The sequence below is a fragment of the Brassica napus genome, chromosome C2 (assembly GCF_020379485.1).
Source record: "Brassica napus cultivar Da-Ae chromosome C2, Da-Ae, whole genome shotgun sequence".
NCBI classification, from domain to species: Eukaryota; Viridiplantae; Streptophyta; class Magnoliopsida; order Brassicales; family Brassicaceae; genus Brassica; species Brassica napus.
Window position 1 is genome coordinate 18183940 of NC_063445.1, and position 14627 is coordinate 18198566.

Sequence of the window (14627 nt, forward strand, 5' to 3'; positions counted from 1 at the left end):
TGTAATTGACGATGAGAAACAATTTCGTCCACCAATAAATTAGTCTCCAATTTGAGAGTTGCAATTAGTCAAAATCTAAAAAATAATTGAGTGAGGAAGGAAATCCGTACCTCACTAATCTAGCCATTCTCGGAACTAAAATCCCTGGAGATATATATAATAACATAATAATATTATTCTTTCCAAGTTAAACTAAAGCACACCATATTAATAAAAATGCTTTTTTTCCAATGCATATCCAAGACCTAGGAGATGACTCATGCATTTACCACAAAAAATACAATACTATGATTGGAGAAATGGTTTTTTAATAATAAGGTAGCAATGGCCCTATAAAAAGAACAAGGGGGGACTGATTCACTTTGTCTCGCTCGCCTAACACTTACCCCACACACTCGTATCATCCTTTCTCTCTACCCTTTATTAATTCCTCTCCTCTCCTCTCCACAATAATCAAATCCATGTTCTAGCTCTGCTGTACAGTTAACCTTAAGGTAACCTTCTCTCTCTCTCTGTTCTCTGCCATAGATTCTCTTAGGATCGGCGAATCTGTTTCCGGTTTGATCTATAGATCTGTGAATTTCGTTTCGGATTTGGTCTCGTGTTCGCGGAACTGAATCGAATCTCTGTAATCATTTCGGTTCTACGTGATTGCTATTGGAAGATTTAGTCAGATCTGAGCACAAATTCATCATAACAATCTGACTAATCCGTTTTTTTTTTACAATTCAAATTTTGTAGAACAGGTTTTTTTTCAAAATTATCATTTAATTGGTTGTTTGTTGGGAAGAAACGATGAATCAGTGGGCGATTCAGCCAAAGGCTTTCGCTGCGGGAGGAGAGCAGAGTGTTGTAGTTTGCCCAAAACCCCGTCGTATTGGTCTCGGTAACCATCTCCACCATCCCTCCTCCCGCTCTCTGCGATGTTACTTCAGCCAGCAAGTTGAATCCAAGGCTGAGACTGATATCTTAGATATCATACTCACCAAGGTATAATCTATTGTTTGGTAGTTCAAATTTGATTATCAAACCGGTTACGTCTTGGTAGATCTTAACCAACAAATCAGTAGAAAGTCGGTTTCTCTCTTTCTCTATATTATTATTATAAGATTTCAGAAACGGAAAAATATAGAGAGTAATCGTGTACGGATCTTGATTTAAAGAGCACACATGTTGCGCGTTGAGCCTTGTCGAAAGTTTCTTTTTTTTTCATAAAAGCCAGAAGATTTAGAATAAGACGTCTCGTGTTAAATCCTTACAGCACATACGTGGGCCTGTTTATAAATCTATATAATATGCGTCTTTTCTTGAAACCATTTAGCCACATGGTGCTTTTAGTTAATCAAATCACTCACTCTCTCACGCGTCATTAAAGCTGTTTAAACTTTTTGTATTCAATATAAAACTGATGATGTCTTTGTTGTGTGGTTACAGGAACAAGTTAATCACTCGCAGGTATTAGACTCGCCGTCCCCGTTTTTATGTGGGTCGCCGCCGAGTAGAGTCGCTAACCCATTAACACAGGATGCTCGTTTCAGAGATGAAATCAAGCTGGTCTCTTCTTCCCCGATCACGACTCCGCTGGGCCAACCTCCGTCGTCCCCTTCTTCCTCTGGGAGGAAAGGAGGATGTGTTAGAGGCAATTTTGGTAACAGCCCAGCGGTTAGGATCGAAGGGTTTGATTGCCTTGACAGGGACAGTAGAAACTGCAGCATCCCTGCCTTGGCTTAGAAACCAAACCAACCTCGAAAACGCATCCACTCTGTTGAATTATCTCATGAAAACCAATTTAGTGCGTCGTACATATATGAGTTTAAGGATATGGAAATGTGTGGAATATAATCTTTGAGGGAAGTGAAAGAGCATGTGAGATCAATCTTTTGGAGTTTGGTTGTTTTGTTTTTAAAGAGTGTAAATAGGTGACGGAGTAAAACCGATTTTCTGGGTTAAGTTTTTAGTATTCGTGGTCATTTTGTAAGTATAAGTATCAAGTCTAAAGATGAATCGTTGAGGATAAGGAAGAATAACATTTGAAGGTCAGGTTTTCTTGTGTAAAGAGAGATCGAGATAGAAAAGTGCATTTTGGGTATTTTCTACTTTTGTTTTTGTTTCTATTATGTGTTCATGTTGGTTATGAAGATGAGAAAGAAGAATTTGTACAAAAGGAAAGAAATTTAAATGATGTAAATTTTACTTTTGAATTCCGAATTTTGTTACTTGAGAATATATGGTGTTTTGATGAAAGAAGTGAAAAAGCTGTGAATTTATAAAATGCTATATGTTAAAGAGTAACGTTGAATACTAATTCAAAATATCTGGGTTTTCTTTTTGAACGTCTGAATTGATTCAAATCATGGGGAAGACATAAACCTCAACTACAAACCAAGAACCTTAGAAAACTAAGGATAAGAGAGAGCAAAACGGACAGCATTCTAAATAAGTATCAAACGTCGTTTTTGGTTGTGTTCCTCTTTGAATCCGATCAGGGAACCAAGCAGGGCCTCTAAGTGACAAGTAGGAACTGAAACGCCCATTTCTTAACACATTTTTGACAATGTCTCTTGCAATTCAGTTTGATGTAAATTTCTCCACTTCAAAGCGCAAGTTTGCTATAAGTTTCTCCACTTCAAAGGATATGCTTGTGAAGCTACCTTTAAACGCAGAAATTTGTTCCAACAAAGCTCAGAGGTCTGGCTTCGCTATAGCTTCTACTATCTCAAGGTACTCTGAAGCAATTGTCACATCTTTCACCCATATATCTTTTAAACTTTGCTTCACTCATAAACACCACAAAGCTATATTCGATGTAGTAATTGAGAATCAAATCCACATGTAATATATCTTTCACACAATAGACTTGAGTTTCAGATCAAACTAGGTAAACAATATAAAATTAGTAAACAAAACAGTAAGTAGATTGAACGGTTTGTAATTATAAGAAAGAAATGCTAGATCTAGAGATTCAAAATTACAATCAAAGATGTTAAGAGGTTTACAAGTTCAATTCTAGAACTCGAATTTAATAAGCAAGTAATCAGCTTTCACATGCAATTACTAATCAGATGTCTAAATCATGTGATTCCAACTCTTGTATGCGAATTCAGGAAGAGTGTCGATCGATACTTCTTTAGACAAGCATTAATGCTCAATCGATAATGTTCAAATAAATCCTAGACCAACGTTCGTATGCGCCTAGGTATCTAATCCGCTCATGGTTCGAGTTCCGTTAATCAATTACACTCTTGTGCCTCTCAATTGTCTTATGATTCTAGATTCAGATAATCAATCACATTTTCGTGCATAGTTCACAATTGTCTTATTTATTTGAAAACTAGTTACACCCTTAACATAATTGTGTCAAATGTTTTTTCAAAAGAAAAAAAAAATGTGTTAAACATTCACTTTTTTGTTGTTGTTTTCTGAATGGTCTCTTATAAAAATACAAACTAGCAATTTACTTACAACAAATTATATGGTAAATCAAAATTGTATTTTTGATAAATATTTGTTAATCCTATTTTTTTCTTAAACTTAATAGGTTCATGTAACTTTTGTGAAAATTCTATAAGTTGGTGTAGGTTTTCGAGAAGAGTCTATGTTCTATTCGCGTGAGACCACATTTAATTTTGAAATATTTACTTTCAAAGACACTTTGGACTTTGAAATATTTAATTTTGAAACATTCTATGTTTTCACTTATCCAATAAGACACTTTGGACTTTGAGAGCACTTTCCCCTAGCAAATTGACCGATCTATCCCCAACTAGTTAGTAAGTGTGTTTTGTGTAATGAGACAATTTGCAATTACACGAAACTGAATTGTAACCAACCGTATGTCACTGTTGGATTTTTAGAACTAGACAAAACTGATTGAAAAAAACAGGAATATTTTTTTTTCTTTATTTGAATTTGACAAAAAAAAACTAAATCCCTAAATCGACAAACTCTCATAATCGAGACTCTTCCGATGGATTTTCTGTCTACTGAAACTCTTCCGCCGCTGGGTTTCCTGTCTACTGAAACTCTTCCGTCTTTTTATTGGAAAGCAACTACATTCTTCTCGTTTCTGTTCTCTACCTTAATGGCAACTCTTTGTCTCTTGTTTATACAATTTGCAAAGAACAAAAAATACCAACATTAGAACAAAACGCCTGCTACATGATATCTAGCATATTTTCATTGTCTTATCCATTCACCCATGTGCATTTTGATCATATTGACTAGGATTTAGCCATGTTTAGGTTGCGTTTTGCATACATGAGTCCTTATCAGGTATTGTAGTACCACATGGAGTTCTTGGAGACATTTGGGTGCATTTGGAGCTCAAAAGAGATGATAAAGGTGATCATTGGACGAGCAGTGCATGGGAGCGACCTCACCGGAGCGACACCGTGAAGTCGCTGTGACACCCTTTCAGAGCGACTTGGGCAGAGCGACACCCCGATGTCGCTCGCGTCTCCATCACCCGGAGCGACGTGACCGGAGCGACACAGCGAGGTCGCTCGCGAAGAGCGACCCGGAGCGACGTGACCGGAACGACCCCTCCAGGTCACTCCCGAAGCCTGGAGCGACCTCCCGGAGCGACTACTGGAGGTCGCTGCGCGCCTTCTGTTTGCTCAAATTCATTTATACTCAAGGGCCTTTTGGTCATTTCATTATGCACGTTTTTACTTCTGAAAACCTATGTTTTAAGTACTTTTGGCAGCCACCAGACATATTATCTTTGTTCTAAGAAAAAACCTTTGGAAAGTTCATCTCTTGAATCATCTTTGTTCATCTAGTTATTGCAATTCTGTGTTTCCCAATTCGTTGTTGTATCCCTCTGTATGATTAATCTGAAATCCAAAATGGGTTTAAGAGGAATCATGAAGAGTAGTGAGTAATCACCATTTGAATTCATAGGTTAGGAAGATTAAGGGTGATTAGGTTAGAGCTAGGATGTTTTAGAGTAGATCATTCCAAAACCTTGCTAGTAGAGTAATCATAATGCATCTTCTGAGTTAGCTTCTCAAAAGTTGATCTTTAGGCATTTCCCACCCAAAAGGTGTTCGATGAAATGCCTGAAACAACTCTTCTAAGCTTTTAGCATATTTTGCCAAAGACATTTGTTGTTAGAAGTGCTAAGATAGCCTTTGACCTGTTAGTAATGATTGCTTCCATATTATTCAACCAAAGACATTTGTTGTTTGAAATGTGTTAGTAAATGAACATTCATCTAGACGTAGAGTTTGTTTAGAATCGTGTCTAAGCTTAAGGTTGATAGTTTGATTGTTCGTTTGCCATCCTTAGTTCGAAACTTGATCACCCAAGGTCTAATTCCTATGCCTATGAGTTCTCATTTCCTTAGTTAAGAAAGTCAACTCATTTACCGTTTTTATTATTCTAAAACTGCATTAGTAATAATCATTAGTTTAGAAAACCTTTAAAATCATCGGTTGCACTTAGATTAAGCAAGTACTTGCATTCTCAGTGCTTGAAATCCCTTAGAATTGGTTCGACAATCATTTATACTACAACATTTGTCTTAGGAGCCTTGAAAACTCCTAATATCAAATTGGCGCCGTTGCCAAATTCTAAGTAGATTTGAACATTGAGATTTAGTCATTTGCTTGAGACTAAGTCATTTTTATTTTCTTTAGTTACTGATTCTCCTTCTTCACCTCCCTTTAATTTACAGGTGTATGAACTTGAGGAGCAGGGGTCCATCAAACCTAGTTCCAAGAGCCGCAGACATCAGAGCTTTAGAGAGAGAGAGTGCTAGAAAGAGAAGAGAAGAAGAGCAACAGTCTCACTTGCAGAGATTGGATACTGATATGGGAGACATACCTCAAAATGATGCCAACAACGTTCCACAAAACCAACAGCGAGCAGCTCGACCCATTGGCACTTATGACCGCCCCAACATTCATGGTCATAGATTGGGAATCCGAGCACCAGCTGTAGCAGCCAACAACTTTGAGATCAAATCAGGACTCCTCAACGTGATCGAGAACAACAAGTATCATGGCTTGGCTCTAGAGGACCCATTTGATCACTTGGACAGGTTCGACAGCTACTGTGGGTTGTCAAAAACCAATGGTGTGTCTGAGGATGCCTTAAAGCTGAAGTTATTCCCTTTCTCTCTGGGGGATAAGGCACGACAGTGGGAGAAGTCTCTACCAAGTGACTCAATCACCACTTGGGATGACTGCAAGAAAGCTTTCTTGGAGAAGTTCTTCTCTACTTCAAGAACTGCTAAGCTGAGAAATGAGATCTCCAGTTTTCAACAGAAAGGCTTGGAAGGCTTCAGTGAAGCCTGAGAGAGATTCAAGGGCTACTAAGCTCAATGCCCACACCATGGTTTCTCTAAGGAGAGCTTGCTGAGCACATTCTACCGGGGTGCTCTGCCTAAGTACAAGGCCAGACTCGATACAGCTAGCAATGGGTTCTTCTTGGAGAGAACTGAGGAAGATGCAGAAGAGCTGGTTGACAATATGGTAAAGAGTGATGCAGTCTACAGTGGAGACCACAACAGAGGCAGTCGAACAGATGACAAGCAGACGAGGAGGGAGTTAGAGGCTCTCCAGGATAAGATTGACATTCTCATTGTTGATAAGGCCACCCAGGAGCAGCTGCACTTTGTTGGTAACCCAAACAAAGAAGCCACACCTGTTGTCCAGGAAGTTGATGGTTTGGAGGGGCAAGAAGAGCTGTGCTTCATCAACAACAATGGTAGCTGGTACAAGAAAGAGCCAAACTTTCAGTACAACAACTACCAACAGAGATCTTACCCCAACAACCAACAGAGTGGTTATCAGCCTCAGAACAACCAGCAAGGCAACTATCAGCCTCAACAAAACCCTCCTCCCGGTTTCAACAACAAAGGACAACAACCTGCCCAACAACAACCTACTACTTCTACCTCTACTCCTCCAGTCAGCAGCACTGATGCCCTACTAAAACAAATCTTGGAGTCTCAGACAAGAAGTGAGAAGCATGTTGGCTATGAGTTGAAAAACCTTCACGCAAAGATTGATGGAAGCTACAATGAGCTCAACAACAAGTTCAGAACCTTGGAGAACCAGTTTGCTGCCATGAACACTCAACAAAATCGCCAACAAGGTTCTTTACCTGGAAAATCTGAGCAAAACCCCAAGGAGACCATGAAAGCTATCACCCTCAGGAGTGGTAAGGAGTTACCTCAGAAAGCTCTCACCAAGGATGCTGAGAAACAAGGTGAGGGGGTTGCCATCAACATAGATGATGAAGTGGTGATTGTTGATGAGAAAATCAATGATGAAATCTTGGAGAAGATTGTGGAAGCGAAAGGTAAAGGAAAGGTTGGAGAAGAGAAGAAAACAGTGAAAGATGGTGAAGTTGTTGCTTCAGCAAGTGAGAATTCTTTTGTTCCTCCTCCCTATGAACCCAAACTACCATTCCCTGGTAGATTCAAGAGGCAGCTGCTAGAGAAGTACAAAGCTCTATTTGAGAAGCAAATGAGTGAAGTTCAGGTCACAATGCCCATCATTGATGCTTTCATGCTAATTCCTCAATATAGTAAGTTCCTGAAAGATGTTGTAGCTGCAAAGAAGAAGGAGATGGAGGGCATGATGATTCTCACTCATGAGTGCAGTGCCATCATCCAGAGGCTTGTTGTTCCAAAGAAGCTAGAAGATCCAGGATGCTTCACATTACCTTGTGCTCTTGGACCTATGGTATTTGATAGATGTCTCTGCGATTTGGGAGCTAGTGTCAGCTTGATGCCTTTATCTGTTGCTAAGAAGCTTGGTTTTACTCAGTACAAGAAGTGTAGACTGTCTCTGGTATTGGCTGATCGTTCAGTGTAGTACCTGGAGGGTATCTTGGAGGACCTCCCCGTTATGGTTGGAAAATATGAGATCCCTACAGACTTTGTGGTGCTTGAGATGGGTGAGGAAGCTGCAGATCCTTTAATCCTTGGAAGGCCTTTCTTAGCTACAGCAGGAGCAATTGTTAATGTGAAAGAGGGCAAGATTGATCTCCACTTGGGTAAAGGGCATGTTCTTCACTTTGACATCAAGGAGGTAATGAAGAAACCAACAGTTCAAGGGCAAGTTTTCTACATTGAAGAGATGGATGCCCTTGCTGATGAGCTCCTTGAAGAATTGTCAATAGAAGACCCTCTACAGCATGCTTTGACGATAGAGAGGCCAGCTGAAGTGATTCAGAACCTGGAGAGTGCTGCCTATGGGATGATGTTGGATTCACACAGAGGATTTGGTAGTAAGGATCAGTATGAGGAGCTGCCTCAAATTGTCCATCAGGAAGCCTCGGTCATTCAACAAGGGGACACCCAGCAAAACGACTGGAGCGAGCTTAAGGCGCCTAAGGTGGAGCTTAAACCTCTCCCCAATGGTGTAAGGTATGCATTTCTTGGTCCTAATGGAACTTATCCAGTCATTGTGAGTAGTGAACTTACTGAAACTGAGCTATCTGAACTTTTGAAAACACTTAAAAGATTTAGAAAAGCAATAGGTTACTCACTTGATGACATCAAGGGAATATCACCCTCTTTGTGTATGCATAGGATACATCTTGAGGATGAATCAATGACTTCTATCGAGCATCAAAGAAGGTTAAATCCTAACCTGAAGGATGTTGTAAAGAAAGAGATTCTTAAACTCTTAGATGCTGGTGTTATCTACCCTATCTCAGATTCTAAATGGGTATCTTCTGTGTATGTTGTGCCAAAAAAGGGTGGACAAGGATGAATTGATACCAACAAGAACAGTCACTGGGCATAGGATGTGTATTGATTACCGCAAACTGAACTCTGCATCTAGAAATGATCATTTTCCACTTCCATTTATTGATCAGATGCTTGAGAGACTTGCAAATCATTTGTTTTCTTGATGGATATTCAGGATTCTTCCAGATCCCCATACATCCCAATGATCAGGAGAAAACAACATTCACATGTCCTTATGGTATCTTCGCATATCGAAGAATGCCATTTGGTCTATGTAATGCTCCAGCCACCTTTCAAAGGTGCATGATGTCGATCTTTTCTGATCTGATTGAGGATGTTGTGGAGGTGTTCATGGATGATTTCTCTGTCTATGGATCTTCGTTTTTTGCTTGTTTGTCAAATTTGTGCAGGGTCCTACAGAGATGTGAAGACACCAACCTTGTGCTGAACTGGGAGAAGTGTCACTTCATGGTCAAAGAAGGGATTGTGCTGGGGCACAAGATTTCAGAGAAGGGGATTGAGGTGGATAAGGCCAAAATCGATGTTATGGTTGGTTTGCCCCCACCAAAGACAGTGAAAGACATCCGAAGTTTTCTTGGTCATGCTGGGTTTTACAGGAGATTCATAAAGGAATTCTCCATGATCACTAGACCATTGACCAGGCTGCTGTGCAAAGAAGCCACCTTCAGCTTTGATGTGGAGTGTCTAGAAGCCTTCAAAAAGCTGAAAGGTGAACTCATCAGTGCTCCAATTGTCCAGCCACCTAATTGGGATCTCCCCTTTGAGATCATGTGTGATGCTAGTTATTATGCTGTTGGAGCTGTTTTGGGGCAGAAGAAAGATGGCAAGACCCATGTGATCTACTACGCGAGCCAAACCCTGAATGATGCTCAGATGAGATATGCCACAACAGAGAAGGAGATGCTAGCCATTGTCTTTTCCTTTGAGACAATGGCTATTGGAGCAGTGATAGCAGTTTGTGAGACTGGAAGGAAGCTTGAAGAAGTCAAGGCAACAAAAGAGAAAGAACCTTGGTATGCTGATTTGGTGAATTACCTAGCCACAGGAAAAGAGCCTTTGAATCTTGTGGGTTATGCCAAGAAGAAGTTCTACAAGGATGTGAAGAGATACTACTGGGATGAGCCCTACCTCTACATTCTCTGCAAAGATCAACTTTATAGGAGAGTGGTTGCTAATGAGGAGATTGATGGGATCCTTACACAGTGTCATAGATCATCTTATGGAGGCCACTTTGCTACCTTCAAGACTGTTGCTAAGGTGTTACAAGCTGGATTCTGGTGGCCACACATGTTCAAGGACACACAAGACTTTGTTTCAAGGTGTGATTCATGCCAAAGGAGGGGAAACATCACCAAGAGGAATGAGATGCCTCAGAATCCAATCCTTGAAGTTGGAAGTGTTTGATGTGTGGGGTATTGACTTCATGGGGCCATTTCCATCATCACATGGCAACAAGTACATCCTGGTAGCTGTTGATTATGTCTCAAAATGGGTGGAAGCTATTGCAAGTCCCACCAATGATGCAAGAGTGGTAATCAAGATGTTCAAGAGCACCATCTTTCCAAGGTTCGGAGTTCCAAGAGTTGTAATCAGTGATGGAGGGTCTCATTTCATCAACAAACTGCTTGAGGGACTTCTCAGGAAGAACGGTGTTAAGCACAAGGTTGCAACTCCTTACCATCCTCAAACAAGTGGTCAAGTTGAGATTTCTAACAGAGAGATCAAGTCCATTCTGGAGAAGATTGTGGGGATTACAAGGAAGGATTGGTCAGTTAAGCTTGATGATGCGCTTTGGGCTTACAGGACAGCTTACAAGACACCTCTGGGGACCACACCTTTCAACCTATTGTACGGGAAAGCTTGCCATCTACCAGTGGAGCTTGAGTACAAGGCACTTTGGGCAGTAAAGTTGCTGAACTTTGACATCAAGAGTGCCAAGGAGAAAAGGCTTTTTCAGCTACATGAGCTTGATGAGATAAGAATGGATGCCTTCGAAAACTCAAGGATCTACAAGGAGAAGACTAAATCTTTCCATGACAAGAATATCCTAAAGAGAGAGTTTAAAGAAGGAGATCAAGTTCTTCTCTACAACTCAAGACTGAAGTTGTTTCCAGGAAAGCTTAAGTCAAGGTGGTCCGGCCCTTTCAAGGTCAAAGAGGTTAAGCCATATGGAGCAATAGTTTTGTGGAGTACTGATGGAAGAGACTTCACAGTCAATGGGCAAAGGGTTAAGCTCTACATGGCTGATGCACCTGAGGAAGATGGAGTTTCAACTCCACTGTCGGATCCTACCCCAGCCTAATCCAAAAGGAGGCAAAGTCAAGCTAGAGACTTAAAACAAGCTCACTTGGGAGGAAGTCCCATGCGTATCCTTGTACATATTGCATTGATATTTTCATTTTCATCATATTTCATAAAAAAAAAAGAGGGGAAAGTGTTGAAGTAGTGTTCAGGTGGTTCATCGATCCGGTCAAGGCAAAGAATCGAGCGTGGGAGTGAGGTTCCGCAGCGACGCCACGAGGTCACTCCAGCTGGGAGCGACGTGATCAGAGCGACTCGGCTAAGTCGCTCGCGTTTTCTGTCTCCGGGGCTCGAGGATCGCTCTCGGAGCGACGTCTCGCAGCGACCACGTGAGGTCGCTCGCGTTTTCAGTTGATCAGAGCGACGTGACGCAGCGACCACGTGAGGTCGCTCGCGTTTTCTGCGACCCGGAGCGACCTATCAGAGCGACCACTCCAGGTCGCTCCCGAGCCGGTCCAGGTAAGTCCCTCTTCGATTTTATCCGGTTTAATTCGAGTTAACCAGCCCTAAACCTAACCGGACGACCCTAGACCTACCCATACCCACGACCTTCATCTCTTTCACTCTCCCTTCCTCTCACAAACACTCATACTCTCTCAAACAAACCCACACCAAAAATCTCCTAACTTTCTCAATTCTCACCCAAATCTCCTAGTTCTTGTTTCTAAATCTAAGCTTTCGCCCCAACAGTCTATTCCTCACCACCCATTCCCCATTTCCTTCCATCCAAAGCAAGGTATTGTGTTTTTAAATTCAAATTCGTAGGTCCATGAACCCTAGAATTTGAAAATCGAAATTTGGTCATTTTCTTGCTTGATTGTGGTAAAATAGACTAGGGAAAGCTTATATATCAAGTTGGGTTGTTGAATTGATGGTGGAACTGAGCTTAATTTGAACTTTGGCAAAATTAGGGTTCATGGATTTGGGGCTTTTCGAAATTGATCCTAATTGAGTGTGTTAGTGGGTGAGTTAGTATGTTAAGGTGTTGAAAGGTTTGATTAGAGAACCCTCTCATTCTAGAATTACTTTGATTATTGAATTTTACTTGTCTTGTAATTTTCACATGATGAAAAGATTGAGAATTGTGATTCTTTACGTTGCTTCTTGAAGTTTACATTTGCAAAGTCAATCGACTTATCCCTTTCCAAGTTTTGTATTTCTCAGGTACAATGGTTAGGAAAACTAAGGGAAAGTCGGATGCTGAGAGGCAAGAACCTGAAAGTCAAGAGTCTTCGTTGAGAGGAAAGGCTTTAGCCTTGGAACGAGCTGGTTCTGGGACACAAAGGACTTCTCGACAGAAAACCGTGGCTGCAAAGAAGACAAAGGAGCAAGAGAAGAGGGCAGGAAAGAGTATAGCAGTTGCCACAGATGAGGAGAGTGGCGATGAAAGTGCAGATGAGCAGGCTCCTACAAAGAGGGCCAAGGTGTCCAAGGGGAAAGAGGTTGCTGAGGATAGAGACAGGGCGAAAACTCCATCTGAGGAAGAGTTGTATCACCATTTGTTGAATGGGGTAACTTGGACTCCGACCAGATTCGCTGACCTTGATTTGCTGAAGGAGGTGGGTCTCAATTCTGATATTGAGGCAATACTGGGGCACCTGAAGATGCCCAAACTCCTCACCATGGCCTACCCCACCTACCGGGATGTCTCCTGTCAGTTCTTGACTTCCCTTGAGGTCACTTACCATGACGATCCGCACGTGAGGCAAGGATGGGGTAAAATAAAGTTCAAGGTCAATGGGAGAGAGTACAATATAAACTTCAAAGACATTGGGAGAGTCATGGGTTTCCAAGACTTGGCAGACTACTCTCTTCCCAAGTGTGAAAACCTCCCCACTCAGCTTTGGAAGTTAATCACTGGAAACAAGCACTCTACTGGGGCTGACAAGAACTCACATATCCGGCACCCGTCTGTACGCTACCTCCATAGGATGCTCGTCCATGCATTCTACCCACGGAAGCAAGCTGGTAGTGTCACCGAGGAAGACATGCGACTGCTCTGCCCGGCTATCCGCCCCTACGCCCCACCTGGAACGTTGCCCCTTCCAAGCAACGACATCTATGCTTCCTTCGGGATGGTCAGCTTCTTCGTGAATCGTCTCGAGCACTACAGAGACTGGGCATGGTACACAACTGATTCGCAACCAAAGGTTGGGATAGGCGGGATGATCACACCACTGCTCCAATTTCTGAATGTTCCCTTGGGAAAGGACGCAGCAGGGCCTAAGTTCATCGATGGCACTTACTTGAGGATTGCCACCTATTTCAGTGGGATGTATGGGAAGGACTACGTCTACCACTACTACTAGCAGGGCAAGCCGGTCGAAGTGGTTCTTCCAAACCAGAGACTGACGAGCTTAGAGAGACCTGGAGCTATCAGCTTCAACTTATCCCAAGAAGACTTTCTTGGAGAAGACGGGTCTCTCGGTCCCATTGCTGCACCAAGGAAAAGGAGTGTTCCGACGAGACACGACTTCACAGAACCTCCTAGGGAAAAATCTGTACCCATCTATGGACCTCCACGCTACTACTTCAAGCCACATGATGGAGTCCTTCCCCCTGGTGCGCTTCGTGATGCTCATGACCACATTAGCCGACTTCAGCGATGGAACAAGGCACAAGACAGAACAATCGAAAAGCTGAAGGACAAGTGCAAGGCGCTGAGCAAGATGGTGAAGAAGCAAGCAAAGACTTCAGCCAAGTTCATGAAGAAGGTGGCCGATGTTTTGACCAGAGGAGGAATAGCTGGATGTAGCTCAGCGGACTTCGCCTTCGCGAACACATCAGTCCCCCAGCCCCCACCTCAGCCCACTGATCTTGGTTTCCCACTCACTGATAGACAGCTCCAGCGACAATGGAGGAACCCACCCACTCAGCCTTCCGCCTCTGGAAACAAGTCTCCATCCCTAGCCTCTTCAGAAAGTGAAGCTGAGATTGAAGAAGTTCAGAGCCAACAATGGTATGGAGACTACAGCTCAGGACATGGAGGTTACTACACCACGTTTCCACCGGACGACGATGATGCTGGGGCATCTGCCCCCACTTACTATCCTTGAAGGTACTTCTCTACTTTCCCCTGTATATACCATTTCGTTTTTGCATATTAGTTTTCTCTTTTTGGGTATCTCCCTCTCCTTGACAACATAGAGACTGTGTCATTTAAGTTTGGGGGAGGTACCAAGTATTTGATCATGTTTGCTTTGACGTTGTTTCATTGAGTCATGCATTGCATATCTATTTGCATAAAAAAAAATCATTTAGTTTGCATCATTTGCATTTCTAGGAGAGTCTCGAGCATATAGGTTGCATTCACTTGCATTGGGAGCAATGATTTTAAATGCCTTGTAAATAACACTACTTTGCACCTGAGTAGCTTATGCACCTCTCAAAAGGACTTGTATGTTTCGAGCCTTGAAAACTCTTCCTGAAACTTGTTGATTGCTGAAACTCAGTCTTTGAAGCCAACTACAACCTTATTTGAACTGAACGAACTTAATGCATCTTGCTCATGGTCCTTTGTGTACTGAATCATGGATATACACACTTGAGTTGTCACATCCTTTATGCCAATTTTTTTGACAACCTCTAGTGGTAGACC

General features: G+C 42.0%; 1 protein-coding gene, 1 non-coding gene and 1 pseudogene across 4 annotated transcripts; 2 read left to right on the forward strand and 1 right to left on the reverse strand.

Moving 5' to 3' along the window:
- The first annotated feature begins 265 nt into the window (after nt 1-265).
- On the forward strand, nt 266-2201 carry BNACNNG56630D. Of its 3 annotated transcripts, none has more exons than XM_013833906.3 (3): nt 266-494; nt 747-990; nt 1435-2201. In XM_013833906.3, the coding sequence occupies exons 2-3, from the start codon at nt 796-798 to the stop codon at nt 1729-1731; spliced, it is 492 nt and encodes a 163-aa protein (XP_013689360.1). In that variant the 5' UTR covers nt 266-494; nt 747-795; the 3' UTR covers nt 1732-2201. The 3 variants fall into 3 exon arrangements, with proteins under 3 accessions (XP_013689360.1, XP_013689367.1, XP_013689354.1); XM_013833913.3 differs by having other exon boundaries at nt 285-494; nt 791-990; XM_013833900.3 differs by having other exon boundaries at nt 304-494; nt 742-990.
- A 4035-nt stretch (nt 2202-6236) lies between these two features.
- LOC125582582 lies at nt 6237-6343 on the reverse strand. The gene has a single exon (XR_007320039.1). It is a non-coding gene; the product is annotated as a small nucleolar RNA R71 (small nucleolar RNA).
- A 1271-nt stretch (nt 6344-7614) lies between these two features.
- On the forward strand, nt 7615-14085 carry LOC125582222 (annotated as a pseudogene).
- Nucleotides 14086-14627: the final 542 nt, after the last annotated feature.

What these genes read in the sequence shown, in the direction of transcription:
- BNACNNG56630D (XM_013833906.3), top strand. Translation starts at nt 796, where the DNA reads ATGAATCAGTGGGCGATTCAGCCAAAGGCTTTCGCTGCGGGAGGAGAG. An exon ending in TAGATATCATACTCACCAAG is followed by an intron (nt 991 to 1,434) that starts GTATAATCTATT and finishes GTGTGGTTACAG; the next exon opens with GAACAAGTTAATCACTCGCA.